We start from the raw sequence: 27,179 nt of genomic DNA on the forward strand, positions 1-27,179 counted from the left end.
AGCGGTTTGTTTTTCGGAGCGTTCCTGAGGTGGAGAACAGTGGCCGGTCGGAGCGACTTCTGGACTTCAGGACTCGCAGGCGGGCCGGCCGAGTGGCGCCGCCGAGGCCGGGTTGGGCCGAGCCTGGGAGCGCCGGGGATGTAGCGGGCCACCCTGCTCATGCCACAGCGCCCGGCCGCGGCCGGAGCCGGAGCCTGGGGAGGCGGCGGGGGCCCCGAGCGCAGCCCACGGCCCCCGCGCGGAGCCAGGCCCGCTGCCGTCCCCGCCGCCCGCTCCCCCGGCATGCAGCCCCGGCTGCGGAGGTGACACTTCTGGGCTGTAGCCGCCACCGCCGCCTCCGCCATCGCCACCATGGGTGAGTACCGCCACCGCCCCGGCCTGTGCCCGCGCTGCTTCGCGACGCCCCGCCCCAGGCTGAGGGGAGGAGGACCCTGGGCCGCTGCCTGACAAGGCATGGACAGTTCGCCGGGCCCGGGGCTGAGGATCGCGGACCGCTCGCCTCTCCGCGGTGCCTCGATCTGGTCGCCGTTCTGGCTACCAGGACCCTCCTGGGGTGCTCTACCGGCCAAACCCACTCGGCAGCTCTCTTTCCGGGCATGCGGCCGGCGCATCCCGGGGAGGGGTCTGCGGGACCGAGGCCCGTGCTCCGTCGGGCGGCCCACTCTGGTCCCCAGCGAGCTGGCGCGCGAGCTTGAGGGTGGGGGAGCCGGAGCTCAGTGTGGGGCCGGGGCTGGAGCCTGGTGCAGGCCCAGCTGCTGTTGTGTCTTTTCCTTGATTTGCTTTTTTTTTTTTTTTTTTTCCTGCCTGTGTCATTTCCTTCCCTTTGCTCACACAGGCTGGCCTGTGAGTTCCCGGGGCTTTGCTCTGGAGCTCCGTGCGCTCCCCTGCGCGGGGGAGGGGGACGGGGGGGAGGGTATGCGGGGGCATCCACTGCGACGCTATTCGACGCGGATCCCTGTTAGCAATAGCAGGCTTGAGAAATGCGAGCTGCGCTCCTCGCAGGTTACTGGAAGTTAAGAATCCTTGAGCGCTGAGGGTTATAACTCAAACCCTACTTTTGGAAAAACCCGGCTCTTATATTTATCCTGCGCTACCCCTGCAACTATGTAACTTTTTGAAAGAGGCATTCGGTACATAAAAGGATCACTATGAAATCATTTCCTTTTTGTCAGTATTTGTAATTCTCCTGTGAAGATGTAATCTAAGAAAAGTTTTTTAATGTCTTCTACAAAATATTTGAGCTGATTTATATATATTTTGCATAATTTTGGTACTTTATCAAAAAGTCTTGGACTTAGCTAAGGAATGTGTGACATTTTAAATATATTTTGCTTCCCCAGTTGTGATGCTCATGTTCCTGGTCTCAATCAGGTTTTGCAAAAATATGTAGTATTCTAAGTCAGAAAAGGGTGAAATTTAGTGAAAGTCTCCTTTGCAGAAGTATTCATTGCTTGTGTGAGTGCTCCATAAGATGAAATGTTAATGTTTGTTTTGCCCTAAAGCAAGGTCAAGTCATTTTTGTAGGAGGTTTTGTGGGTGCAGTAGCACATTGGCCAGATACTCGATTGTGGTGGAACTCCTTACTCTGGCTTTAAGTTCATTGCTTTGTTCTTTATCACACTGCCCCTCATACAGTATGGGAAGGATTTGTTCACTTGCTGGGTTTTCTATTCCCTTTCCGTGCTATATTTCAGATTTTTTTTTCTATAGAACTCTCATCTGAGAGACACAAAAGGAAACTAGTAAGGATTTACATTTCAACATTTATTTATTCACATGTATAATACAATATATTCCAATTAATGTTTATGGAATGTTTATTATATGGGGCACATATTTCCTTATATATTATTGGGGAACAGGACTCTTTTTATCCTTCCGTGTTTCTCCACATTTACCTACTGCTACAGACTTTAAGCTAGATTTTTGAATTATGGACCTATATTGTAATAGTCTTAATACACTTTCCTTCTTGCCCGGTGTGTGAGCCTTAAGTCGCAAAGGGGAGTGTGAGACCCTTGAGGATATACAGACCTCACATGGAACACTCTGGTTGTAAAACCAGTGTGTGAGTATCCAATAATGACGGCAACGTCTCATTAGCTAGTATGAAAATAGATGAGAGCCTGTTTTCAAATTTGAAGATGTTTTCAGCTAGTGTATGAACATGTGGAAAGGCCTTGCTGGGAGGAAAGAAACTCCGTGGGTAAAGTCCCAAAGGAAAAAGAACAGGGAGCATGGTGTCTTCTTATTTGAGCCCATGTCACTTTTTAAATGTATTTTTGTTTCCAGTGCTGGGCATCAAACCTAAGCCTTGTGAACTCTAGGTAGGCATCTGTCACTGAGCTCCGTCCCTAGCATTCTCTTAAATACCTTTGCTTTCCTCTCTCTGTCTTTCTCTCACATTAAAAAAATTATTTATTTTTATTTCATCTGCATTTGGTGTTTTGCTTGCATGTATGCCTGTGTGAGGGTGTGAGCTACAGGCAGTTTTGAGCTGCTATGTGTGTGCTGGGAATTGAACCCAAGTTGTCTGGAAGATCACCCTGTATGTCTTCTTAACTTCTGAGCCATCTCTCTAGCTCTTTCTTTCTTCCTTTTTTGTTTTTGTTTTTGTTTTGTTTTGTTTGTTGTTGTTGTTGTTCTGAGAGTCTTCTTGTGTAGTCCTAGCTACCCTGGAACTTGCTGTGTAGACCAGGCTGTCCTTAAATTTATTGTAATTCCTGTTTCCCCAGAACCTAATAAACAAACAAACTCAAACATTTAATAAAGAAGAATCTGATTTCTTAATATTTTCATTACATTTAAGCTCCAGGCCAGTGACTGGAGGACTAAAACTAATTTGCATCTCTGCTCTGCAGATACTTTAATTCATAGTCATATTTTCCTGAGTGGTTCTATGCTCCAGACTGAAGCCTGTTTGACAACTTGACTTATTAGTAAAAACAGGTCAGATTTTATATTGTCTGTTAGCCTCAGCAAAAGTCTAGTGGATGCTGCAACTTATCCTTGTAAAGAGTGGGAAATCTTTGTTTAGTTTTTTGGCTTTGAAACTGTGTGACTATTGAAAATTTTTTTTTTCTTGGACATACTAGAATTTCCTCCAGTAATTATAGTAATGCTGTTAATAATTCCTGGGACTTATTTGTTCTTGTTTATTTGTTCTTTTTCTAAATATAACTTGAAGCTTAGGGGAATGTATTAAAAATGGGTAAGGACTTGGAAATATTACAGGAATCTAGGGAACTGAATACAGGATTAAAGATGGTTGGTTCTGTGTTGACAACTTGGTTTGAATTGTAATAATTATAACTTACAGAACTAGGTCTGAGTTTCTATGGTTCCAAGGCTTTTGGGAGCACCTAAGAACAGTCTCAATATGTCTAGACTGTAGTAAGCTCAGCATGATTAACAACTGTTTTGAGAAAATCTTGAATCACAGTTTAATAAATTAACATGCCTATATCATGAGTAGATTTTGATTTTTCTTTTCTTGTTCTTTTTCTCCTTCTCCTCCTCCTCCTCCTTCTTCTTTAGGGTTTATTTTTATGGGGCTGGAGAGATGGCTCAGTGGTTAAGAACACTGACTGCTCTTCCAGAGGTCCTGAGCTCAATTCCCAGCAACTACATGATGGCTTACAACCATATGTAATGGGATTCGATATCCTCTTCTGTTGTGTCTGAAGACAGTTTTTTTTTAAGATTTATTTTTATTTATATGCATGTGTTTGTGTGAATGTCAAAAGAGAGATCTATCAAAGCTGGAGTTGCAGGAAGTTGTGAGCTGCCTGATGAGGGTGAGGGTGCTAGGAGCTGAGCTCAGGTCCTTTAGAAAAGTGGGACAAGCTCTTACCCACTGAATGACCTCTCCTGCTCCTGATTTCTGATCTCAGGGCATCCATACATGTCTCATGTGTAGAATTTTGATGTAGTATTAAATTATTTCTTTTAATGTGTAATATGTTTTACCTGCGTGTGTGTGTGTGTGTGTGTGTGTGTGTGTGTGTGTGTACATACTACACGTGGGCCTGGAGCCCTCAGTCTGGAAGGGGATGTCAGATCCCATGAAACTAGAGTAACACACTGTTGTGAGCTGGCGTGTGGGTGCTGGGAATTAAGCCTCTGTTCTCTGGAAGAACAGCCAGAGCTCTTAACTGCTGAGCCATCTCTCCCAGCCCTGACTTTTGATATTTTTTTAAATGATAGTTGGGAGTGGAAAAGACAGTTTAGTGAGTAAGAGTGCTTGCCCAGCAAGCATAAAGACCTGAGTTTAAGTCTCTGGCATCTGTATTAAAAGCTAGGAATGGCTTTAACCTGTAACCCCAGCATTGGGGGAGAAGGCATGAGAGCTCTTGAGACCTCCCTGTTTGGCTAACCAGCGTAGCTGAAACAGTGTACTTCCAGTTCAGTGAGAGACCCCCATTTTAAGACAGAGAGGTAAAGAACATCAAAGTCATCTGAAGTCTTGTTCTGCTCTCCACATGTATATGCACAGGTGGGCCCCTCATGTGCACACCCACAAATGCACAAAAAATTAAGGATAAATAAATGAAAAATAAAAAATGATGGTGTGCAATTGTTCACAAGAAGAGAACATTCTGTATGTGTTGGGACACACACACACAAAACACACATGTAGTATAATATAGTCTCTAGTCTTTTAAGTTAGTTTCACCAAGTATTAAAATATAATGACAAAGGGCTGGCATTAGCTTAGTAAGGTGCTTGCTATGCAAGTGTGAAGACTTGAGGTTTAAACCCGTTACCTATGTGAAAAGCCAGGTGTGGTGACTTGTGCCTGGGCAGGTCTTTAGGAGGAGTCCTGGTGCCTGCTGGCTAGCCATCCTAGATGAGTTTCAGGTTCAGTGAGAGATCCTGTTCCCCAAAATTTGGAGAGATGTACAGGAAGATGCCTGATATCAACCTTTGACTTACACAGGCACATGTACAAGACCTGCAAATGCATACACACAAATGGTGTAAAGTGGTGATTCTACTGATTCTTACTAGCAAGCAGTGCTTTACTTTGTAATATGCATTTGAACCATTAACTTTGGTAGATTGTTATATCTCCTAGTAATAGAACAATATACATTTAACTTTTTTTGGGGGGGGGGGTTTGAGACAGGGTTTCTCTGTATAGCCCTGGCTATCCTGGAACTCACTCTGTAGACCAGGCTGGCCTCGAACTCAGAAATCCTCCTGCCTCTGCCTCCCAAGTGCTGGGATTAAAGGTGTGCACCACCACGCCTGGCTATATTTAACTTTTAAATTAAAAAAAAAAAATCAAATACTGTACTTTTAAAAGTTTTCATTATCTTTAAAATTTTGAGGAAGAGTTGAGACAGGGTCTCAACCTGTAGCTGGCTGGCCTACAGCTCACTGTGTAGAGCAGCCTAGCTTGGAATTCAGAGATCTGCCTGCCTCTGCTTCCTAGTTGGTAGGGTTACATAAGTGAGTCACCACTCTTGGCTTCAACCATTGTCTGGTGTGTGTGTGTGTGTGTGTTTTTAAACTGGGTCTCATGTGGCCTACACTGGGCTCAAACTAAACTTGCCCATGAACTCGCGATTTTCTTGCCTCCATTTCCTGAGTGCCGAGATGAACAGGTATGCACTGTGCTTGGCTGAACCATGTTTTTTTAAAGTGTGTGTCTATCTGTGTGAGTGTGTGTGTGCACCAACATGTGGAGGTTAAAGGACAGCCTTTGTGAGTCACTTTTCTTCCACTGTGGATCTAAGCATTAGGCTTGCATGGCAAGAGATTTTAAAGGCTGAGTCTCTCACCCTTGTTCTTGAAGAAGAAATTTTTTTTGGATCGAAGATGGGGTTTGGTTGTGCATACTTACTGTAAATTGCTTTTGCCAGTGAGGAGGCCAGACCTGGGAGGACTGGGAAGTAAGTGTGATGGGGTGCATGCTGTCAGATTCCCAAACAATCAATAAAAATATAATGGAAAAAAATTTTTTTTGTCTGAATATGGTCAGCGTAGAGGCAGTGGAAATACATGAAATGTCATGAAGAGAAAGTAAAATCTGACTGAGGGACTCTGGAGCACAGACTCTTGAGTGGAGCAGGATGATCAGATGACCTGGCAGAGCTAAGACAGAGCCTTGGCAAGATGAAGAAATAACATCATTACTTAAGTGAAGACAAAAATTGAAATATTACTTTAGACTGGGTGTGGCAGAGCACTCCTTTAATTCCAGCACTTGGGAGAAAGGCAGGTGGTAAACCTGGTCTGAATAGCAAGTTCCAGGACAGCCAGGGCCACCTTGTCTTAAAAAACTGCGACCAACAAAATATTACTTTGGGGATTTGTAAATGTGGAAAAGAGATTGTTTGGCATAGTAAATAGATATCTGTAGGATGACAATGTTTATTATAAGACATGGTGCTTCCTGTAACTTCTGGGCTAACCAAGAAAACTCATAAAAGGGACTTCCCTTAAAAACCCTTCAGATAAAGTTCAGTGTGGAAAAGTAACTTCCTACTGGGGCTAGAAAGGAGGAGGGTATATTGCTCCACACCATAAGTCAGAAATAAGAGAAGAAGAAGTACAAGTACGAAGTACCTGCTTTCTTATGGTTTCTTAGGAGCCTCTGTTTCCCTCCCCTCCCCCTCTCTTTTTCTGTGTGCACCAGGTACATGCTCATGTATGCCACAGTGTGTGTGTGTGTGTAGCTCAAAGTATTGTTTGAATAGGGGTCACTTCTTGCCTACCACCATGTGGGTTTCAGGAATCAAACTCAGTTTGTCAGGCTTGATGGCAAAGCACTTTTCCCTGCTAACCCCTCTTGCCAACCTGTGCTTCTATTGTACGGCCGACCTCTCTGATCCTTGGTTCACAGGTTTCTTGTTTTCTGTGAATACACATCATACCCTTCCTAGATTACTAAATTTCTTTATAAATAACATGTATTTACTCATTTTGTGTGTGTGTTTTTGTGGGGTGGGGTAGGGGCAGGATACCTAGGTCATGGTGGCATGTATGTAGAGGGTTAGAAAACAGCTTCTGGCAGTTGACTCTCACCTTCCTTTCTGTGGTTCCTAGAGATCCAACTCAAGTGGTCAGTCTTGACAGCAAGGACCTTCACCCAGTTAGCATCTTCAACCCCATGTTTGTTTGTTTGTCTGTCTGTCTGAAACACATTCTCATTTATTCGTAGCTGGCCTGGATCTCTCCATATAGCTAAGAATATCCTTAAACTTCTGCTGTTTTTACCTCTCAAACTAGGATTGTAGACATGCCACAACAAATGACCCTAATTTTTAAATTTCAAGTATTTTCTTCCTTTTTATGTTTTTATGCTTTACTGGTAGCATATTGATCAAGATCTGATTTTCTTTATTTCTTTTTTATCCCTTATTTGATAAAATTTGATAGAATTTGATAAATTCTTTCTTTACTTTTTTTTCTCCATGGCTGAAATAGCTTGCTCTTCTGAAAGAATATTTATTCTGTTAATTACTATTTATTCTGTTAATGATTATATAAAACCATCTATATATACAGTTCTTGCTACTCCCCTCTTTAAAATATTTTCATACATTTGTATTTATGTATGATGGTTTGTATATTGTCCAAATCAGTTTACTTTGTTTTTGTGAGACTAGGCCTTGAACTTGTGATTTTCCTGCTTCAGACTTCCTACAGCTGAATTTAGAGGCATGTGCCATCATACCTGGTTTAGTTGTGTTTGTGTGTGTGTGTGTCTGTGTGTCTCTGTGTGTGTTTATTTATTTATTTTGAGATGGGGTCTCACTATATAGCCCAGGCTGGTCTCATACTTGTGATACTATTGCCTTAAGCCTCCTAAGAGCTGGGATTACAGGTGTGTGTTCACTATCCCTGTCTCTTCAACCTACTTCTACTTTTTAAAATTACATTGTATTTGTATATTTATTCTTTTCAGAAATTAATTTATTTGTTTTTGAGACAAGGTCTTAACTGTGTAGCCCTGGCTAGCCTAGAACTGTTTATGGAGACTAAACTAGATTCACAAACTCGATGTTTATTTACCCTTCCCTTGCCTCCCATTGCTAGGATTAAAGGTATGTGCCACCACTCCCAGCTTGTTTATGTTTTTACTCCAAGAGTTTATACATTCTGAAGTAGCTTTTAAATTTTTCTCTTTTTTGCTTTTCATGAGACAAGGGTCTTACTATGTAGTTTTAGCTGCCCTGGAGCTCACTAGATCTGGCTAGCCTCTAACTAAGAGATTTTCTGCCTCTGCCTTCTAAGTGCTGGGATAAAAGTTGGGCTTCACCATTCCTGGTTACTTTTTAAATGTTTTAAAGTAGGACTAGAGAGACAACTCAGCAGCTAAGAGCACTGGCTGCTCTTATGAAGGACTTGGGTTCAGTTCCCAGTACCCACCTGTTGGCTTACTTAGAACCACCTATAACTCCAGTTTAGGGCATCCACTGCCTCATTCTTGCCTCTGTGGGCACCAGGCAGGTATGCATGCACTGAAATATATAAAATAAATCCTTTTAAAAAAGCTTTCTAATGTATAATGCATGATAAATGTTGAGCAAATGGTTGTTAATCATTAATAAAAATTCAGGAATGAATTAAACCCTAGGGTAGACTAAATAGCCCTTCCTGTCTTTTTCCACTGACCTTTTCATATTGATGACAGTAACAGCTAGCATTTTTAAAGCGTTACTAAGTACCATGAAAAGTAATTTGTAAGTTTTCTTCTATCTTCACGTCTCTCTATCTCAGTAATTCTCTAAAATGATGCTTTATTTCCTCATTTTGCAAATGAGGAAATTGAGATTTAGGGAAAACACATGATTTAGGGACTCCTTAAACTCAGATGTTTCTGACTAAAAGTTCATATTCTTGACTGCTGTCTTCTAAGAAGGCTCTCGTTTTTTAAGAATTGCTTTTATGGGATTTCATGTTGAGGGAATGCTGATAATTTTAATTGAGTTAAAAATCTGAGTCCAGGAAGCAGTGCCTAAAAGAGACACTCAGTTCGCTTCTTGTCTTCATCTATGTCTGTACTTGGAAGCATCACTGAAAAATGTCACTGCTTCTAGTTTTATGTTTGTCCTCATAAAATTTCAACTCATAAAACCTCCGCCACACTTATATCAGCTGTCCTAGATTTCAGGCAAGAATGTCAAACCATTCTCCTAGTATCTTGTTAGTACTAGGAGCACCAAATAACACTGAACATGGGTTAGCTTCCTGGAAGAAAAATTTGTCAACCTGATAAACCAACCCTTATAATAGCAAATTCTAATTCCCTTTCCCCTCTCTCCTAGACATTGAAAGTAGGGCCTTGTACATGCTGGGCAAGTACTGAGATACTTGCTACCACTGAATACTTAACACTGAAATTCTTAATACTTCCAGTGGTAACATTGATACTAAAAACTTCATGCATGTTAGACGTGGGACATGGAGACAAATGGACCTTTGTGAGGCCAGTTTTGTCTACATAGCAAGTTCCAGTCCACTCAGGGCTACACTGTCTCCAAAGTGAACCAAAATTACCTCCCAAAGCCCCCAAAACCCAATCCTCCCGAATCTCCATACATGTAGTAAGCTCTTAATATTTTTACTGGATGCTTCTCAGACAACATTTATCTAGTACTAATCTTATCTTATATTGATCCTGATGAATTGTTATAGGTAGTATATTTAATAATATAAGGCAATTTATGTGTTTGTCACATTTAAGCCAGTTTACATACTATCCTTTAGGGTGCACGCATGTGTGCGAGTGCCAGTGTGAGTGTGTGTGTGTGTGTGTGTGTGTGTTGCTAGGAATTAAATCCAGGGCCTTGCACATGTATACACCAGCCTTTGTTCTTGTTTTTGTTTTGTTCTTTTTTGTTTGTTTGGTTTTTTGGTTTTTGGTTTTGGTTTTTGGAGACAGGGTTTCTCTGTATAGCCCTGACTATCCTGGAACTCACTCTGTAGACCAGGCTGGCCTCAAACTCAGAAATCCGCCTGCCTCTGCCTCCTGAGTGCTGGGATTAAAGGCGCGCACTAGCGCGCCCAGCTTTTTTTTTCTTTTGTTTTTTCGAGACAGGGTTTCTCTGTATAGCCCTGGCTGTCCTAGAACTCACTTTGTAGACCAGGGTGGCCATGAACTCAGAAATCCGCCTGCCTCTGCCTCCCAAGTGCTGGAATTAAAGGCGTGCACTAGCACGCCCAGCTTTTTTTTTGTTCTTAATTTTATTTTATGTGTATTGGTGCTTTGTAGGAATACATTTTTCTCAACCTACTTTATTAAGGGTTCAACCTCTCCTTTAGTCCCCCATCCATCCTTTCACCTGTGTGCCACAGCAAAACATTATTTGATATAACTGACTTTCCAAAGAAATTAGAAGTTTCCACCTCAGTGTTTTGCTCTCATGTATATCTGTGCATCTCTTGCTTGACTTGCTCCTGAAGGAGGCCAGAAAAGGGTATTGAACAACCATTGTTCTTAACACTGAGCCATCTCTCTAGCCCTTAAAAACTTTTTCTTCCTTTTTTTTTTTTTTTTTTTTTTTTTGAGATGGTGTCTTACTCTGTTGCTCTGGATGACCTAGAACTATATAGACCAGGCTGGCCTTGAAGTCACAAAGATCCACCTGCCTCAGCTTCTGAGTGATGGGTGTGTGCCACATGACTGGCTTTTTTGTTTGTTTATTAGATTAAAAACAATAGAACAAGCAAATTCTCGATAGCTCTACTTTTCCTACATCATATTCTCTTTCTCTAAAGAGCCAAAGAGCCAATAGAGAAATTGCTAGAAAAAAAGTATAAAATAGTCAAGGAAGGGCCTATATCCTCATTTGTTATTTTATTGAAAGTTTCTAATCTTTTGAGTACTAGAATTATATATGTAACACATCCTCCCTTCTCTTTTTTTTTTTTTTTTCTTTTTCTTTTTCTTTCTAGACAGGGTCTTGCTGTGTTGTCCAGGTTGGTGTCCAAGTTAAGAACCTCCTGCTTCAGCCTCCTCAGTACTTGGGTTAAAGAGCATGGACCACTGTTCTGGACCTATAATTTTTGTATATATTTTAAAGTAGAATTATATGGGAAACTACTCCTTTTCTTCTTGCAGGTTTTAAATTTAATTTTACTTTTCTGAACAGTCAAAAATATCTCTATAGGTATTTTTCTCTATGTTTTTTTCTATGTTTTTCCTATGTCTGTTCCGAGGTATTCTAGGAAGAGGTAAGAGGCAGGTGGAGTTGGAGAAGAGACCAGAATCATGCTGTGTTTTCCTTCCTCTGGAGTATTAATATTATAAGGGACAAGAATAAAGGGCAGAAGATGGGTACTTTCTTTGGGTGGAGATTTTTTTTTTTAACTTGCTTTTTTAAAAGGTGTGTCCTAAGTTCCCAAGTGAGTCATTTGGGGAGTGTGACAGTTTACCCTCATGTTCTCTTCCAGATCAACGGATACACTTATTTTCAACCTTTAAATGTTATTTGAATGGCAACGATCTCTGGGAGAGTTTTAAAGCTTGAGATCGGGCTGGTTTGTGTTCTGGATTTGAACAGTCTGTCTTCAGAGGGTGAGAACACTAGTATTCCACAGTGTTCCAGACAGGGATTACAGTAAAGCCAGTGAGTTGAGGGTGATGAATTGCTCTGGCCAGGAGAACTACCCTCTGACCTCCCTATCAGAAGCCAACCTGCCTGTAAACTTTGTAATTAGAAGCATATTTAAAGAAGCCATGTAAAACAACTGTTCAAAGCAGCTACCTGAGGTCCTTTAAGATGTCCTCTTGTACACATAGTGCTTTAAGAGTAGGGCTGGTGAGATGGCTCAGCGGGGTAAGAGCACCAACTGCTCTTCTGAAGGTCATGAGTTCAAATCCCAGCAACCATATGGTGGCTCACAACCATCTGTAACGAGATATGACGCTCTTTTCTGGAGTGTCTGAAGACAGATGCACTGTACTTACATATAATAAATAAATAAAACTTTAAAAAATAAAAAGAGTAAGTCTGGCTGGGTATAGTTACCAATCCTGTAAAAATCGCACTTAGGCTGCTAAGACAAGAGGATGTCATATTCTGGGCTAGCCTGAGCTACATACATAGTGAGCCCCTGCCTTAAAAAAAAAAAAGAAGGAAAGAAGGAAGGAAGGAAGGATGAATGGATGGATGGAAGGAAGGAAGACTAGGTTTGGGACCAATCCTAGCCCTGATGAGCTTGCTGAATTTATATTCCCACTCAGTAGCCAACTGTATTGTGCTATGCTGTTCCTTACTCCAACTTCGCAGGGTTTCCGTGGTTGAAGCTTTCTGGCATTGAATAAACTATTTCCTCAGACCCAATCAGTGCATTTCCAGAAATCTGGAGGACTGTTAAGAAAACTTTAAAATTCAGATTGCTTTAGCTTGACCTTATTTATCTTTTTAACCATTAAGTGACTGTAGTTACAGTGTCTGTCTTGTTCTTTTGAAACCATCTTGCTGTAGTCCCTGGCTGGCTGCATACTTGGAGTACAGTGATCCTCTGCCTCTGCCTCTTAAGTGTGGGCATTTAGGCATGTGCTACCACATCTGGCTCAGGGTATGTCATTTTACTCCCTGGAAGATTAGTCGTATAATTTGTGGAAATAGTGCTTTATTGGTCTGTATTGAAGTATCTTAAGCCCACATGCTCTCTTTAAATGCAGATGAACAAGAGGCATTAGACTCGATCATGAAGGACCTGGTGGCCCTCGGGATGAGCCGACGAACCCGGGTGTCTGGATATGAGACCATGAAGAACAAGGACACAGGTCACCCAAACAGGCAGGTACGTGAGGCTCTGGTAGAGCTTAACTTAATTTATTGGGGAAGGTTTTTAAATGAGGAATATATGAGAAGCTAAGGTTACTGTAATACTAGGCTTGAATGCTTTGGTCCCTTTCACACTTCTGTTAAATAGTTAATGATATATAGCAGCCAGTATGGGTCCAAGAGCTGGAGTTCTTGGCATAGCATTTCATCCATGAAAAATAAGAATAAATTTTTCCTTTATTATGAAATCTATATTCATGTAATTCTTTTGCTTTTACTGATTATTTGGCAGATCAGATCATGATCTATAAGTTGGGAGGTCTTCTGTATACTGAGGAAAAAAAAAGTAATTTTCACATAACATTTTTTTTTTTTTTTTTGGTTTTGGTTTTGGTTTTTTGAGACAGGGTTTCTCTGTATAGCCCTGGCTGTCCTGAAACTTACTTTGTAGACCAGGCTGGCCTCGAACTCAGAAATCCACCTGCTCTGCCTCCCGAGTGCTGGGATTAAAGATGTGCGCCACCACGCCCGGCTATCACATAACATTTTAAGAGCACTGCTCAATGATTTTATTGTTTCTCATTATTGGCTTGGGTATTTGAGAGTGTCTTTTTATTGAGAGTCATATGCTGCTTTAGAAAAACATTTCCTATTTTTGTTATCATTTAAATTGATGTGTTGATGAAATCATCTCATGTCCAGTGTCACTTATCATCATGTTTCCTGGGTAAGGTGGCCTTCAAAGAAGAGTGGATGGATAGGGTCCCACAAAGTCTAATGGATGTCTAGTGCTCTGTGTAATGGCTGTAGTATCTAAGTATATACGCTTGATGAAAATTTGTCCAGGACATTCTCCCTGTCGGTATTCCTGTTAGCTAACCTCTTCTCATTTAACTTTGTCTACCAACTGTTCAGAGTTACAAAGAAATTATAAGACTTTAGGACTTTGTTTTATCTGTGGCCTGCAGATATACCCTCCCAGAGTATTTCCTGCCTTTAGAAATTTTAGTTCCCTGGAGGTTAAGGGGAGTGCTCTTCCATGTTTAAAAGATTAGTTTAGAAAGCTGCCTCTATTGTTGTGAGTATCTTACAGAACTGAGTGAAATAACAAATTAGGACTCATTCTTATACTTTTCATACATTAATCTGTCCAATTGTGTGGCTTCCCTTGTGCTGTAATTTACTTGTATTCAAAGCCATGTTGGGAAGGAACATTTTACCAGAAGTGAGTCCCCTCCCCCATGGCTTGAGTCTAATGACCTCACTTTCCTTCCTGTCTTCCTATGTGTGGAGTATGCTTGCTAACACAGCTACAGTTAGCTGATCTTTTCCTAACTGGACTGTTGGCATCGATAGCGGTTAATGGGTGAAGAGAAGGCCCTAAAGGGACCACTCCAGGAAATGGCACAGAGATAGCCCCAGATAGTTTCATAGGAGTCTTGTTTGGAGCTTAAAAGCTGTTACCTAAAAGTCTTGCTTTAAAAACAAAAACCTCTGCCTGCTGCTGTACAGAGAGGAAGTCAGTGCTCTGAAGATTGTGGGATGGATTAAGTATCTGTTAGAAAGCAATCATAGCAAGACCTGTTGGCCCTTTGGCACCACAATTTATTGAATAACACCAAACGGTTTTCTGTTGTGTGGAGGATATAAGTTATTAACCACAGATATAAAGAAAAAAACATAACAACAGCAGCTCAGCCCTTCTGGGCTGCCCCACAGTAACCACAAGCTCATGTGCTAGGGTAAGCACCCGATGACCTGTGAAAGCTGATATGTGCTTTTAAACTTGCCACTAGTTCTGGAAGATGTCACTGGTTAGTGTGACTCAAATTTGTCTTTTAGGGACCATTTCTCACAATACTACTACTCATCAGCCGCCTCTGTTAGTGCTGTCCCAAGGCCCTGTGCGGTCAGGAATGTCCACTTCTGTGTTATCCTGTATGGTAGCCACTGACCACATGCAGTTGTTGAGCAACTGGATTTTCTGTTTTCTTTAATTTTAATTAAATTAGACAGCCATGTGTGGCTTGTGGCTCTTGTATTGGGCAAAAAACTTTATAAACAATGTAAGGCCCTTTTTCTGGGGGTTGGGTTGGGATGACGAAAAGATATTCCATGCTTAGAAATGTATAGATTCATTGGTGAATTCATGCCTTCTACATGTTATTAGTTTCTGCATTGTGGATAAGCTTATTAATGAATCATTTTTAATATTGTATTCTTGGGTGTGTGTGAAGCAAAAGAACTAACATGGCTGTTTAAAAGTTTAAGCTTAAGGATCAGAGGTAGCTCAGTTGGTAGCGTGCATGAGGCTCAATTCCCAGCACAAAGAGGTGTTGTGTGTGTTTGATGGGAACTCAAGGTTTTATGTTAACATTTGGTAAAATGGCAATAAAAATATCAAGATACTTTTTTTAAAAAAACGAACTCAAGATTGTAGAATGGTTTCTTCTGGGAAATGTAGACGTTTCTGGAAAATATTTAGCAAAATCTTGAACAAGTTGCATTTCTAAGAAATTGAATGAGATAGGGGTAAAGGAGATGCACAGTTAGATGTGTTTATAAGTTAATGTAGTGAAAAGAGCCTGACAAATGTGATTCATTTGTTAATACAGATCTTTACAATTTATGGAGTGAATCATCACGTATTATTACTGTTTTTGTTATAGTAGCTTAGGTTTGAGATAGTAGAGTGTTTTAGGGTTTGTTTGTTTTACTGGTGTTTTACCTGCATGTGTGTCTATGTACCTAGTGTACATTGCTGTTGGAGGAAGAGGTGGATCTTCTGGACATGGAGGTACGGATGGTTGTGAGCCACCAGGTGGGTGCTGGGAATTGAACCCGGGTCCTATGAAAGAGTAGCCAGTGCTCCTAACTGGTGAGCCATCTCTCTGGCCCATAAAATAGGTTTTTTTTTTTTTTTTTCATTACCATTTTGTTTTCTGCCAGAGGCCTGTGTTTAAGAAAAGAGAGGATGAAAAATAAAAACCTAATTCAAATAGCTGAGATGCCAAATTCGACTAAGAAATGTTAAATTTGGGTAAAGATTCAAACCACAGAGTTGAAGTTAAAGGTAATCAAGTATTTAGGCTGGTAGGAGAAATTGTTTATTCAAGGGTAGAACGGTGTTGACAGAGGCAAATAGCTCTTCAGTGTGAGAATGGCAATACCAAGTTGTCAAAGCAAGAGATGCCAAAAGAGCTGGGTTCATTGACAGAATTTTTTGGTTCTGAGGCCTGGAAGAACCAGAAAACCTAATTCAAATATCTGCTTGGCAGGACTCTAGACATCCGCTTCCCTAAATAAACAAGCTTCCTAAGCAATTGAAAGAGAAAATACATTTGAGTTTAAATATGTATTCTAAGTAGTTATGGGAATTTATGGGTAGTGGGGTCTCAGCTGTAAACATCTGTTAGGAGATAAGTTTGCGTTTTTTTTGTAATTTCCCTTCTGTACGTTAGGTCCCTGGAAGCCAAGAGCATATTGAGATCTGGGTGAACATGTTGGATGTACAACACATCCAGTGCATGGCTTTGCTACACAGCATCTCTTTAGCACTCGTCAATTCACAGTTCACTACTAATGGTTGCTAGTTCTTCATGGAGCTGGCAGCTTAGTGTAGTGAAAAGTATACCACCCAGCAATCACAAGCTGTCTGTTAATCACCTGTTGACACAGAGTTTTATGATAGCAGTTAACAATGGCAGTAACTATAAACACATATATAAGCAATACTTCACGGTTTGTGGAGCTTTCACACAAAGATTTGGAGTAGAGCCAGGAAATAAACAGACCTGTTGATTTCTAGTCACAAAAATTGTACTGAATGTAATTCAGATAGCTTTGTGAACCTCAGTTTTTCCATTTGAATTAGGGAGATACTTAACGTGCATTGTTTCTACTTAAGAATTTTGCGGGGGCTGGTGAGATGGCTCAGTGGGTAAGAGCACCTGACTGCTCTTCCGAAGGTCCGGAGTTCAAATCCCAGCAACCACATGGTGGCTCACAACCATCCCTAACGAGATCTGACTCCTTCTTCTGGAGTGTCTGAAGACAGTGACAGTGTACTTACAGATAATAAATAAATAAATCTTTAAAAAAAAAAAAAAGAATTTTGCAAAAATCAGAGTATGTATTTTTCATATCATAAAAATACACCCATTGCATACACTAGTAAGATTTTGCTGAAAGGACCCAAATATAGCTGTCTCTTGTGAGACGATGCCGGGGCCTAGCAAACAGAGAAGTGGATGCTCACAGTCAGCTATTGGATGGATCACAGGGCTCCCAATGGAGAAGCTAGAGAAAGTACCCAAGGAGCTAAAGGGATCTGCAACCCTATTGTTGGAACAACATGATGTACTAACCAGAACCCTGGAGCTCTTGTCTCTAGCTGCATATGTATCGAAAGATGACCTAGTCGGCCATCAATGGAAAGAGAGGCCCATTGGACTTGCAAACTTTATATGCCCCAATATAGGGGAATGCCAGGGCCAAAAGAATGGGAATGGGTGGGTAGGGAAGTGGGGGGCGCTATGGGGGACTTTTGGGATAGCATTGGAAATGTAATTGAGGAAAATATGTAATAAAAATATTAAAAATCAAAAATAAAAATACACAAATGTAAAGTTGTAGTAATTATGTAGTTTCTTCTATGTTTTAGCACTATGGATTTGAGCTTTGGGGAAATTCAGTTTCTAACCAGAACTGTGCATGTTGTGGAACTAAAAGTCTTAAGATTTTGCTGTCTTTATTGGCTTGTCATTACAATCTAATTGATGGTCTTTTGCAAACTTCTGACTCTGTCCTAATTTCTGAAGATCAAATTGAAGGAAGAAACATAATTCGTATTTACATGAATTTTGTTTCTTAAATCTTACTAATCTTGTCTATGCTTGCATAGATTCCAAGGTCAGGATCTGATTCTTCAGGTACTCACTGGTGCATATGTCTGGATGGGAAAGCTGCTTTCTTCGTGGCAGGCACAAGCAGGGCAGGGCCTTAGTTTCCAGTTCCAGACTAGAGAACTCCGGGAGAGGTTATCCTTACCAGGCCAGAGACAGAGCTATAGAAGAATTTTAATCCAGCAACATGATGGCTCTGGCAAGGGTTCACATCCAAAGACCTTCTAGGTCTATGTGATCTGGTTGGAATGCAGATATGCCCTTATTACATACCTTTGATCCCTAACAATGAAGGTAAGGTTAGTTTGTAGAAGGAAGCCACCATATTTGAAAGTGATGTCTAATTAAGAGGCAGATAAAATGACAAATCCGAGAATAATTTGATAAAATGAATCAGAGATAGGATATACTACCCAGTGCACATGAGAACCAGTGCATAAGGAGAAGGAGAGAGAGAGAGAGAAAGAAGGGGAAGGGAGGGGAGGGGAGGGTGAGAGAGAGAGAAGGAAGGAAGGGAGGAAAGAAGGAAAGAAAGAAAGGAAGGAAGGAAGAAAAAAGAAGGTGGTGTGTATGCATGGCAGGTGAGCCCAGACAGTTTTACAGAGACAGGCTTCAGAGAGAACAAGCTAGACACAGGTGAAGACAGAAACCAGAAAATGAGAAGAAACCAGAAGATTAGAACAGATTGCCAAAGTTAGTATGATGCCAAGCAGAGAAATTGAGTCAGAAGCTTAGAGAGGCTGGATTGAATCAGTTAACTTGGAAGATTAGATTGTATGGTGACTAGAAGCTTCCAGGCCTAGGTCTGGGAATAGTTAGAACAGAGAAAGAAATAATCTGGGCTCAGCCCAAGCTACAGACGAATTCGCACAGCTTGGGCATGGCTCTCATCTCATCCCATCATCTGAGTAAATAAAAGCATCATTCAGACTGAGTGAGCTGTTCCTGTGGTAGACCCACTGGTAACTCTTCAGAACTCCTTTTCTTTTTCAGAGATTGCTGATGAGGGCTGTCCAGCTTGAAAATAAGATACATGTGAGCCTAGAAGTGCTTCCTTCTGACTCGTCACATTTATACATAAAAATTATAGTTTTCTTTCCCTTTTCATATAACTTATTTACTATCTTTGGCAAAAGGACCACAATTCCAGATGTGTAAGGACCCACCCAAACACGCAGCAAATAGTTTGCTGTGATGGCATATGCCTTTAATTCCAGAACGAGAGAGGCAGAGGCAGTTAGATATCTGTGTGTTTCAGGCCAACCAGGACTACGTAGTAAGACCCTGGTGTGCGCATGCATTTTCACAGCCTACTTTAATAAGGGTTTCACCTCCCCTCTAGCTGACCACCCACCAGAGGTGGTGGAAAAGAAAGGTTATTAGGATCTGGGGAAGGAAGGTGGACCTGTTTAGAAATAGTTCTTTGGGATGATTCCAATCTTCACTGTTCTCAGTTCAGTCCACTAGCAAACAGCAAACACAAATCAGCAGCTGCAGTCTGGTCCACTTGGCAGACACCACACACAAATCACTAAGGCCTGTTCAATCCAGAAGAAATCACGAGGCTCACCCGTGGGCCCAAGTGCGGAAGTGGCAAGAAGCTGCAGGGATCTCTTGATAACTTCTTTGGTGGGTTTCACTCTATGAAGTCACCACAATTGAAGATCAGCAACACATTTGAAGGGGAACTGATACATGCTTGCAGTCAGCCAAGACTAGCAAGTCAGAGCAAAGCAAACCAATACTCCAGCTTCTACTGTCTGTGGGTCATACTATATTCTTTCTAAACATCACATGTCTGCTTTAGCAATTCTTTCACCTGTCTGCCCCATCATTATAACCTAACTAACTCTCCAAAGAAATGAGAACTTTCCACTTTACCTTGGTTTTGTTTGTTTGTTTTAAAGAGCAACTATAGGAAGAAGGGACAGTGTAGAACTAGAAGAACAGGTAAAGGAGAGGACTACTGAGGAACAATTGACAGTGATCACTTAATAAACGCTGGGTGTGGGCTGGAGAGATGGCTCAGCAGTTAAGAACACTGCTCTTCCTCTTCTGAAGGTCCTGAGTTCAAATCCCAGCAACCACATGATGGCTCGCAGCCATCTGTAATGAGATCTGCCTTGTCTTCTGGAGTGTCTGAAGACAGCTACAGTGTACTTACATATTATAAATAAATAAATCTTTAAAAAATAAACTCTGGGTTTTTTAGTTCTTAGAGCCCTTTTGGAGTCCATGTGCAGACTTAAAATCATTTCTGCTGAAGTTTAGTATTATTGTCAGCTTTTCATATTGTCCTTGCTGGGTTTGAATCAACCTTGAGGCTTGCCCTGTCAACTCTATCTACTTGATTTGCCTGAACCTGAATTATATTTTGCTGTTTGTTTGTTGCTTTTGTTTTTTTTTTTATTTGCTTGTGTCTTAATTAGGGTTCTATTGCTGTGAAGGGACACCATGACCATGACAACTCTTATAAAGAAAAACGTTTGACTGGGGCTGGCTTACAGTTCAGAGGTTTAGTCCATTATTGTCATGGCAGGAAGCATGGTGTTATGCAGGCAGACATGTTGGAGAGGTAGCTGAGAGTTCTACATCTGGATCCAAAAGCAGCAGGAAGAGACAGTGAACCACTAAGCCTGGCTTGAGCTTCTGAAACCTCAAAGGCCTCCCTCCCCCACTTATACACGTCCTCTAACAAGGCCACCCTCCAGTAATGGCACTTCTTAGGAGTTTATAGGGGACATTTTCATTTTCATTCAGATCATCACAGCTCATTTTTACTTTTTTGAAACAGGCACTCATATAATCCAGTTTGCTTCATAGCAGAGGGTCACCTTGAACTTGAATCCATCTCCCAGATGGTAGGATTATAGGCAGGTGCCACCACACTTTCATGGTACTGGAGATCCAGCCCAAAGCCTGTGTATGCTAGTCAGGCATTCTACCTACTGAGCTATACCCAAGCCTGAGTATTTGTGTTGGATTTTTTTTTTCTCAGTAGCTGTGGCACCTCTCCAGTCAGTTTAATTTATGTCTGCAGTCAAGCTTCTTAAAGATACCCTCCTCAAAATGTGCTGTGTTTTGTGTACCCCAGAAATCACACAGTACTGGGAAATAGCTGGGAAAGAGAGAGGGAAGGATGAAAAGGAAGGTGGGCATGGGTCAGTGCTTACAACCCTAGCATTCATGGATCACTGTTTTATGCCAGCCTGCTCTGTATAGTGAGACCTTGTCTTAGGAAAAAAAAAAAAAATGAGGGCTGGGAGTGAGAAAAATGAGAGGGNGGATTTGAGAGAAATGATAGCTGGACTTGGCTGTGTATCGTGATGTGGTATAGAGAGTGAGAGAGAACCTACCACATCTGCAGTTTTGAAAAACCTAAAAATTCTGTAAAACTAAAATGTTTAGGGCGTTTTTGTTGCTGTTATTTAAATTTTAGTTATTTCTATGTGTATGGGTATTTTACCCATGTGTCTGTGTGCCGTGAACATGACTGATGGTTGTGAGTTACTGTGTGGGTACTGGGAACTAAACCCAGGTCCTCTGGAAGAGCGGGTAGTGCTCCGTCGCAGTTTGTTTTTATTTGCAGAATTCTGTATTAACAAACCATATTCTGTATTAACAAATAATCTTGAATCTCTGTGCTTAATCTGGTGAGTCCAGTATGAGGGGTAGGATAGATTTCTCCATAATCACTATACTCATGTTGAAACATCATGAAACTCCCTTGAAACATCCAGCTACCAGAACTCAGTTCTGTCCCAGCTGTTGATCAAAACCACATACAGCTAACTCCTGGAAATAGCGTGAGGGTGTTCTTTCTGCCTTGGCTGCAGGTGGCTTCTGTAGCTGCTGCCCTCAGTGAGGAAGAAGCAGCATGTGGTATACAGCGTACACACCATGCTACCTTTCTAAGTCCTAAATGTGCAGTCTAGACAATTTTGCTTCCAAGTATTTTGGCAAAAGATAGTGGAGTTTTTGTAATCATTTATTGAGAATTTATATGTCAGATATCATTTGGATCTCATTGTGTGATTATATAATTTAAATTTTTGGAAAGTCTATCCAGTAAAGTATGATCACCAGTCTCACTTTACAAATGAGAAAATTGAGTCACAGAGAGATTTAAACGACAAGAGCAAGATTGTACAGCCAAGAAACTGTAGAATCAGAACTTAAAGAAGGTAGTTTGATTCCTATGCTGACATTGAAAAAATGTTTATGTGTTTGAGTATTTTGCCTAAATGTTTGTATGTGTAATATGCCCATATCTGGTGACCGAAGAGGTCAGAAGAGGGCATCAGCTCTCTGGAGTTGGAGTTATAGATAGTGTGGGCCACTTCATGGGTGCTAGGGACCAAGTCCCACCCTCTGCAAGAGCAGCAGAGGCTTTTAGCCTCCAAGCTCTCTCTTCAGTCCCCAAAACTATCTTAATTTTTTTGTTGTTTTTATTAGTGAACTTTATTTAAAATTTTAAATGCAGTCCTTTTCTTTTCTTTTCTTTTCTTTTCTTTTCTTTTCTTTTCTTTTCTTGGATATTTTCTTTATTTACATTTCAAATGTTATCCCCTTTCCCGGTTTCCCGTCTGGAAATCCTCTATCCCATCCCTCCTCCCCCTGCTTCTATGAGAGTGCTCACCTCCCCCACCACACCTACCCATTCCTGCCTCCCTGCTCTGACATTCTCCAACACTATCTTAATTATTAATTTTTATTAATTTTTATTTTTTTAAATTAAAAAAAAAGATTTATTTATTATATGTAGCTGTCTTCAGACACACCAGAAGAGGGGGTCAGATCTCATTATGGGTAGTTGTGAGCCACCATGTGGTTGCTGGGATTTGAACTCAGGACCTTCAGAAGAGCAGTCAGTGCTCTTAACCGCTGAGCCATCTCTCTAGCCCATTATGTAACCCTGGCTGTCCTGGAATTCACTATGTAGATCAGTTTAGCCTTGAACTCATAGAGATCCACCTGCCTCTGCCTCTGCTTCCTGGGTTCTGGGACTAAAAGTGGCTGCTGTAGCTACTTCTTCTAATGGAGAGGGCACATGGAGGAGAGGAGAGGGAGAATGTGCCTCTGTGTGTGTGTCCCCGTCTGTCTGTCCATCTGTTTATGTGCCCGTGTCTGTACATCTGTGGAGGTCAGAGAGTTGGTTCTTTCCTACCATGTGATTGCAATGGTTCTTAGACTTGGCAATGAGTGCCTCTCTTCTCTGGGTTCTCTCTCTGTCTCCAGCGCTGCCTTCATCTCTGATTCAAGTCCATGTCAAGCAGATGAAGTTTTGCTTCATCTTAGATTGGGGTGTGCCAAGGGATGTGAGAACTCTCTGTTTAGAGGTTGACTAAAGAGAAGGAAGGTATTGAGAGGAGCGAAAAGCCAGAAGTTGAAAGCTTGGGTGGTCACGTGTTGGGGGAAGGGTGAGAGGCCATGAAAGAGGAACCAACCAAGGAGCAGAAGTGGTTAGAATGCTGTTAAGTTCTGTAGGCTGGAACTAAGTCATAGAAATCAGAGGAGACTAGGTTTAAACTAAGTCAAGGAGAATAGTGTGGGAGTTGAGCATTAGTGGTCTTAATCTGAATTTACTTGTGGCTGACAGGAGAAACTCAGATTTGGGAATTAGCCAGATTAGTCTATCTGGGCAAAGGATGATATCCGTTGAAATCTGCATTCTGTTTTGTCATAGCATCAGAAAAAGCATCTTTTTTTTTAAAAAAAGATTTATTTATTATATGTAAGTACACTGTAGCTGTCTTCAGACACTCCAGAAGAGGGAGTCAGTTCTTATTATGGATGGTTGTGAGCCACCATGTGGTTGCTGGGATTTGAACTCTGGACCTTCGGAAGAGCAGTCGGGTGCTCTTACTCACTGAGCCACCTCGCCAGCCCAAAAGGCATCTTTTTATATACTCTTTTACTAGTCATGGACTTGCTTAGACTTTGGTAGGAGTGATTTGGAGCTTGAAGTAAAAGTTCAGTTCCCCTTTGCACTAACTTAATGTAGAACAATGCTTGAGTTATGGCCACCCTGCACTAGACAAGCTCCTTCAGTTCAGTAAAGGGTCTGAGGAAGGTTTTATAGGTGTATCTAAATAGTGTTGGTCTAGTTGAAGAATGAGTACTTTTACTATGCTTTAAGCCATAATTGTAAGAAATTTTAATTATATTTTAGTTTGTTCTTTGTGTATATATATGCCAGCTTATGTGGACAGAAATCAGAGGGCAACTTTTGAAAATTGTTCTTTTTCTTCACCATTTGGGTCTTGGGACAGATCACAGGTTTGGCTGCATTAGCTGAGCCATCTCACGAGTTCCTGAATCATCTATCTGGCTCTGATATTTTCTTTTATTCTAGTTTAGTGATTCTTAAGCTATGGCCTAGAGACCCTGTAGGATCCTCCTTTGGTCCTTTGAAAGACACTGGGAGTATATGGAGTTAAAACTGTTTTCATAATGATTCTGTGATGTTATGCCCTGTTTACCTTCGTCCTCACAGGGATGTATAGGGACTTTCCAGAGGCTTCATGATATAGGTTATTACAATAGATTGAATAGATTGTAGAAACAGGCATGAAAATTCTGACATCTTAGGCCATGCATTAAAGAGATCTACATTCAGTCACTATTTTTTGAAATATTAATATTTTACATTAAAAGTAAGTAAAAGTAATATAATTTTACATTAAAAGTAAAATTACATTTTACATTAAAAGTAATTAAGTGATCTTAATTACTGTTAGTAAACAAAGTATAAGTTTTTACATATATGAAATCTCTTTGAGAGCTGCAGTAGTTTTTAAGGTATGTATTAGAACCAGTATTCCATTTCAAGGAATGGGAAGGAATTCTAGCTTTATAATCTCCTGGGAAAAGAAAGTCCTTTCTGCATCCTTCCCTCCTTACAAACTCCCTTCCTTTTCTTCTGTGTGTTCTTCATCTTTAGATGCCTAAAGCCCTCTTTCTTCCCAGCTACAGTCTATTAATTTGTCTTTTTCAGAATAATTCATTAATTGATGTGAACTGTTTTTCTCTTTTATCTGTTATTTACTGATTTCCTGACAATATTATTTTCAAAACGTTATGTCTGGTTTTTTTTCTTCTCTGATATCTCTTTGCTTTTCCTGTCATTTTCAGATTCCCTTAAGGTGTTTGCAATTAACTGGGACTACATAAGCCTACACCACCACACCCAGTTTAATTTTTTTTAAAGAGTTATTATATTTATGAGTACACTTAGCTGTCTTCAGACTCATCAGAAAGGGGTCTCGGATCCCATTACAGATGGTTGTGAGCCACTGTGTGGTTGCTGGGAGTTGAACTCAGGACCTCTGGAAGAGCTCTTAACTGCTGAGCCATCTCTCCAGCTACCCCAATTTACTTTTTATTTCTGACATTTACACTTGGTTTTGTTCTTATGTCCATCCATCCATTTAACAAACATTCTAATCACACATATAATGTGCCATTCAGTTGTTTGGCACAGAGGTACAGAAACTGGATAAGCAGTCCTTGCCTTTCCAAAATTTATAGGCTATCTGGATAGTCACATTGGATTAAATTAAGAAAGAACAGTATCTAAGGTTATTTGTCTAGTTTCCTAGTTTACTGGGGTAATCTTGGGAGGATTGTGGGAAATGAATAATAGAACTAACAGCAGCAGCTATAGAAGCAAAAACCACTTATTACATGTTTACTTCATGTCAGATATTTTCCTAATATTATCTTATGTAGTTCTCATTGCAACTCGGCAAGGTATATTTAGCCCCATTCTGCAGTTGTAAACACTGAGGCATAGAAATGATAAGCGGTGTTACATTATTTGTACCTAGAAAGATATGCGGCAAGATTTTTATTTAAGTATGTATGTATGTATGTATGTGTGTATTGTATGTATATGTGCATATGCCTGAAGTTAGAGGCATCTCCTGGAGCTGGAGTTACAAACAGTTGTGAGCTATCTCTTGTGAGTGCTGGTAGAGAAATTCAGAGTCAGTTGTAAAAATAGTGAATGTGTAAAACTAGAAAGCTAGTGTATTGGGGCAGAGCAACCAACCAGGAGTAGCCACTTAGTAATTTTGTTAAAATGTTTGGAAGCTGGAGAGAGAATTCAGCAGTTGAGAGCACTTGCTATTATTTCAGAGGATCTGACTTTGATTCTCAGCACCCATATCAGGTGGTTCACAGCTACCTGTCACTCCAGCTGCAGGAGGATCCATTGTCAACACAATAGAGAATAATGGTCTTTAGCCCTAAGAGGGGGGTGTGGACATGGTTCCACCCCTAGCTGAGAAGTTGTTTGCATCTGATACCTGTTGGCAAAGTGGAATCAATTTCTTTCTATTGGAGTGCCATTAGGTATATCAACCTCACTCCAGGGCAGGCCCCATGCCCAGGAGTAGTTGTCTAACACAAAATGAACTCTTGTTTGTTTTGATTTTTAGCTTTGTGTTTTTGTGGATGTCTTAAATGTTCTAATGCGGTGAAGAGACATCACATGTAACCAAGGCAACTCCTACAGAGAAGCAATTGCTGGGGGATGGTAGCACATGCTTTCAATCCCAGCACTTATCTCTGAGTTCAAGATAATCCTGGCTACAGATCGAGTTTTCAGATAGCAAGGGCTACACAGAGAAACCCTGTCTCAAAAAATAAAAACAAAACAAATTTTTTTTTTAAATGAAGGAAGCATTTAATTGGCTTGCTTACAGTTTCAGAGGGTTAGTCCATGATCATCAATGGTGGAAAGCAGACATGCTGGAGCAGTAGCTGAGAGTTATATCCTCATCTTTAGGAGAAGTCAGAGACAGACACACAGACAGACGCCAGAGGGAGAGAGGGAGAGGGAGAGAGAGAGAGATAGAGATACTGGCCCTGATATGGCCATTTGAAACCCCATGCCCCCCCCCCAAGTGATACACCTCCTTCAACAAGGCCATACCTCCTAACCATCCCTAAATAGTTTACTAACTTGCATTTAAACATATAAGTCTGTGGGAGCTATTCTGGTTTAAACCACCACAGTCGTTCTGTTTGTTTTTGAAAGAGAGAAAAAACAAAAAGTTGGTGGGGTGGGGGAGGTTCTGGGAGGAATTGGAGGAGGAGAAAACATGATCAGAATATTTCATATGAAAATGTTTTGAAGGGAAAAAGGGGGAAATTAAAGCAGAATTTTCAAGTTTGAAGGAAAGAGTAAGTCGTCTTTCTGAGTGGAGAATCTGGAACAGGAGCCATTAGGTGTTTTATTAATGGTAATGTTTGCCCAATGCCTAAAGGGCTATCCATGACTGGGAAACTTCAGAGAACTTGCTAACCTATTTGTTACTCCTTTTGGCAGAGTGACGTCAGAATCAAGTTTGAACACAATGGGGAGAGACGGTAAGCTGCATTCTGTGTTAATGTATGCTGAAGTCCTGGGAAAGCACTGAGCTCAGAAAACTACCTCTAGTAATATTATAAAACTTCCTTTCTCTTTTTAATTCACGTTTCTTGTTAATGTTTTAGTTGTAGTTATTTTGCAAAATGCCAA

The 27,179-nt window shown here is 40.9% G+C and overlaps 1 protein-coding gene across 1 annotated transcript in view; it reads left to right on the forward strand.

Moving 5' to 3' along the window:
* Map3k3 (mitogen-activated protein kinase kinase kinase 3) overlaps window positions 1-27,179 on the forward strand; it is a 68,975-nt gene continuing 41,796 nt past the window's right edge. Inside the window, exons 1-3 of the mRNA XM_021177855.2 lie at window positions 1-355; window positions 12,644-12,765; window positions 26,988-27,028. Of these exons, the coding sequence (XP_021033514.1) occupies window positions 352-355; window positions 12,644-12,765; window positions 26,988-27,028 (167 nt within the window). The 5' untranslated portion in view covers window positions 1-351. The remainder of the gene's footprint in view (window positions 356-12,643; window positions 12,766-26,987; window positions 27,029-27,179) is intronic.

Source organism: Mus caroli, chromosome 11 (genome assembly GCF_900094665.2).
Source record: "Mus caroli chromosome 11, CAROLI_EIJ_v1.1, whole genome shotgun sequence".
NCBI classification, from domain to species: domain Eukaryota; kingdom Metazoa; phylum Chordata; class Mammalia; order Rodentia; family Muridae; genus Mus; species Mus caroli.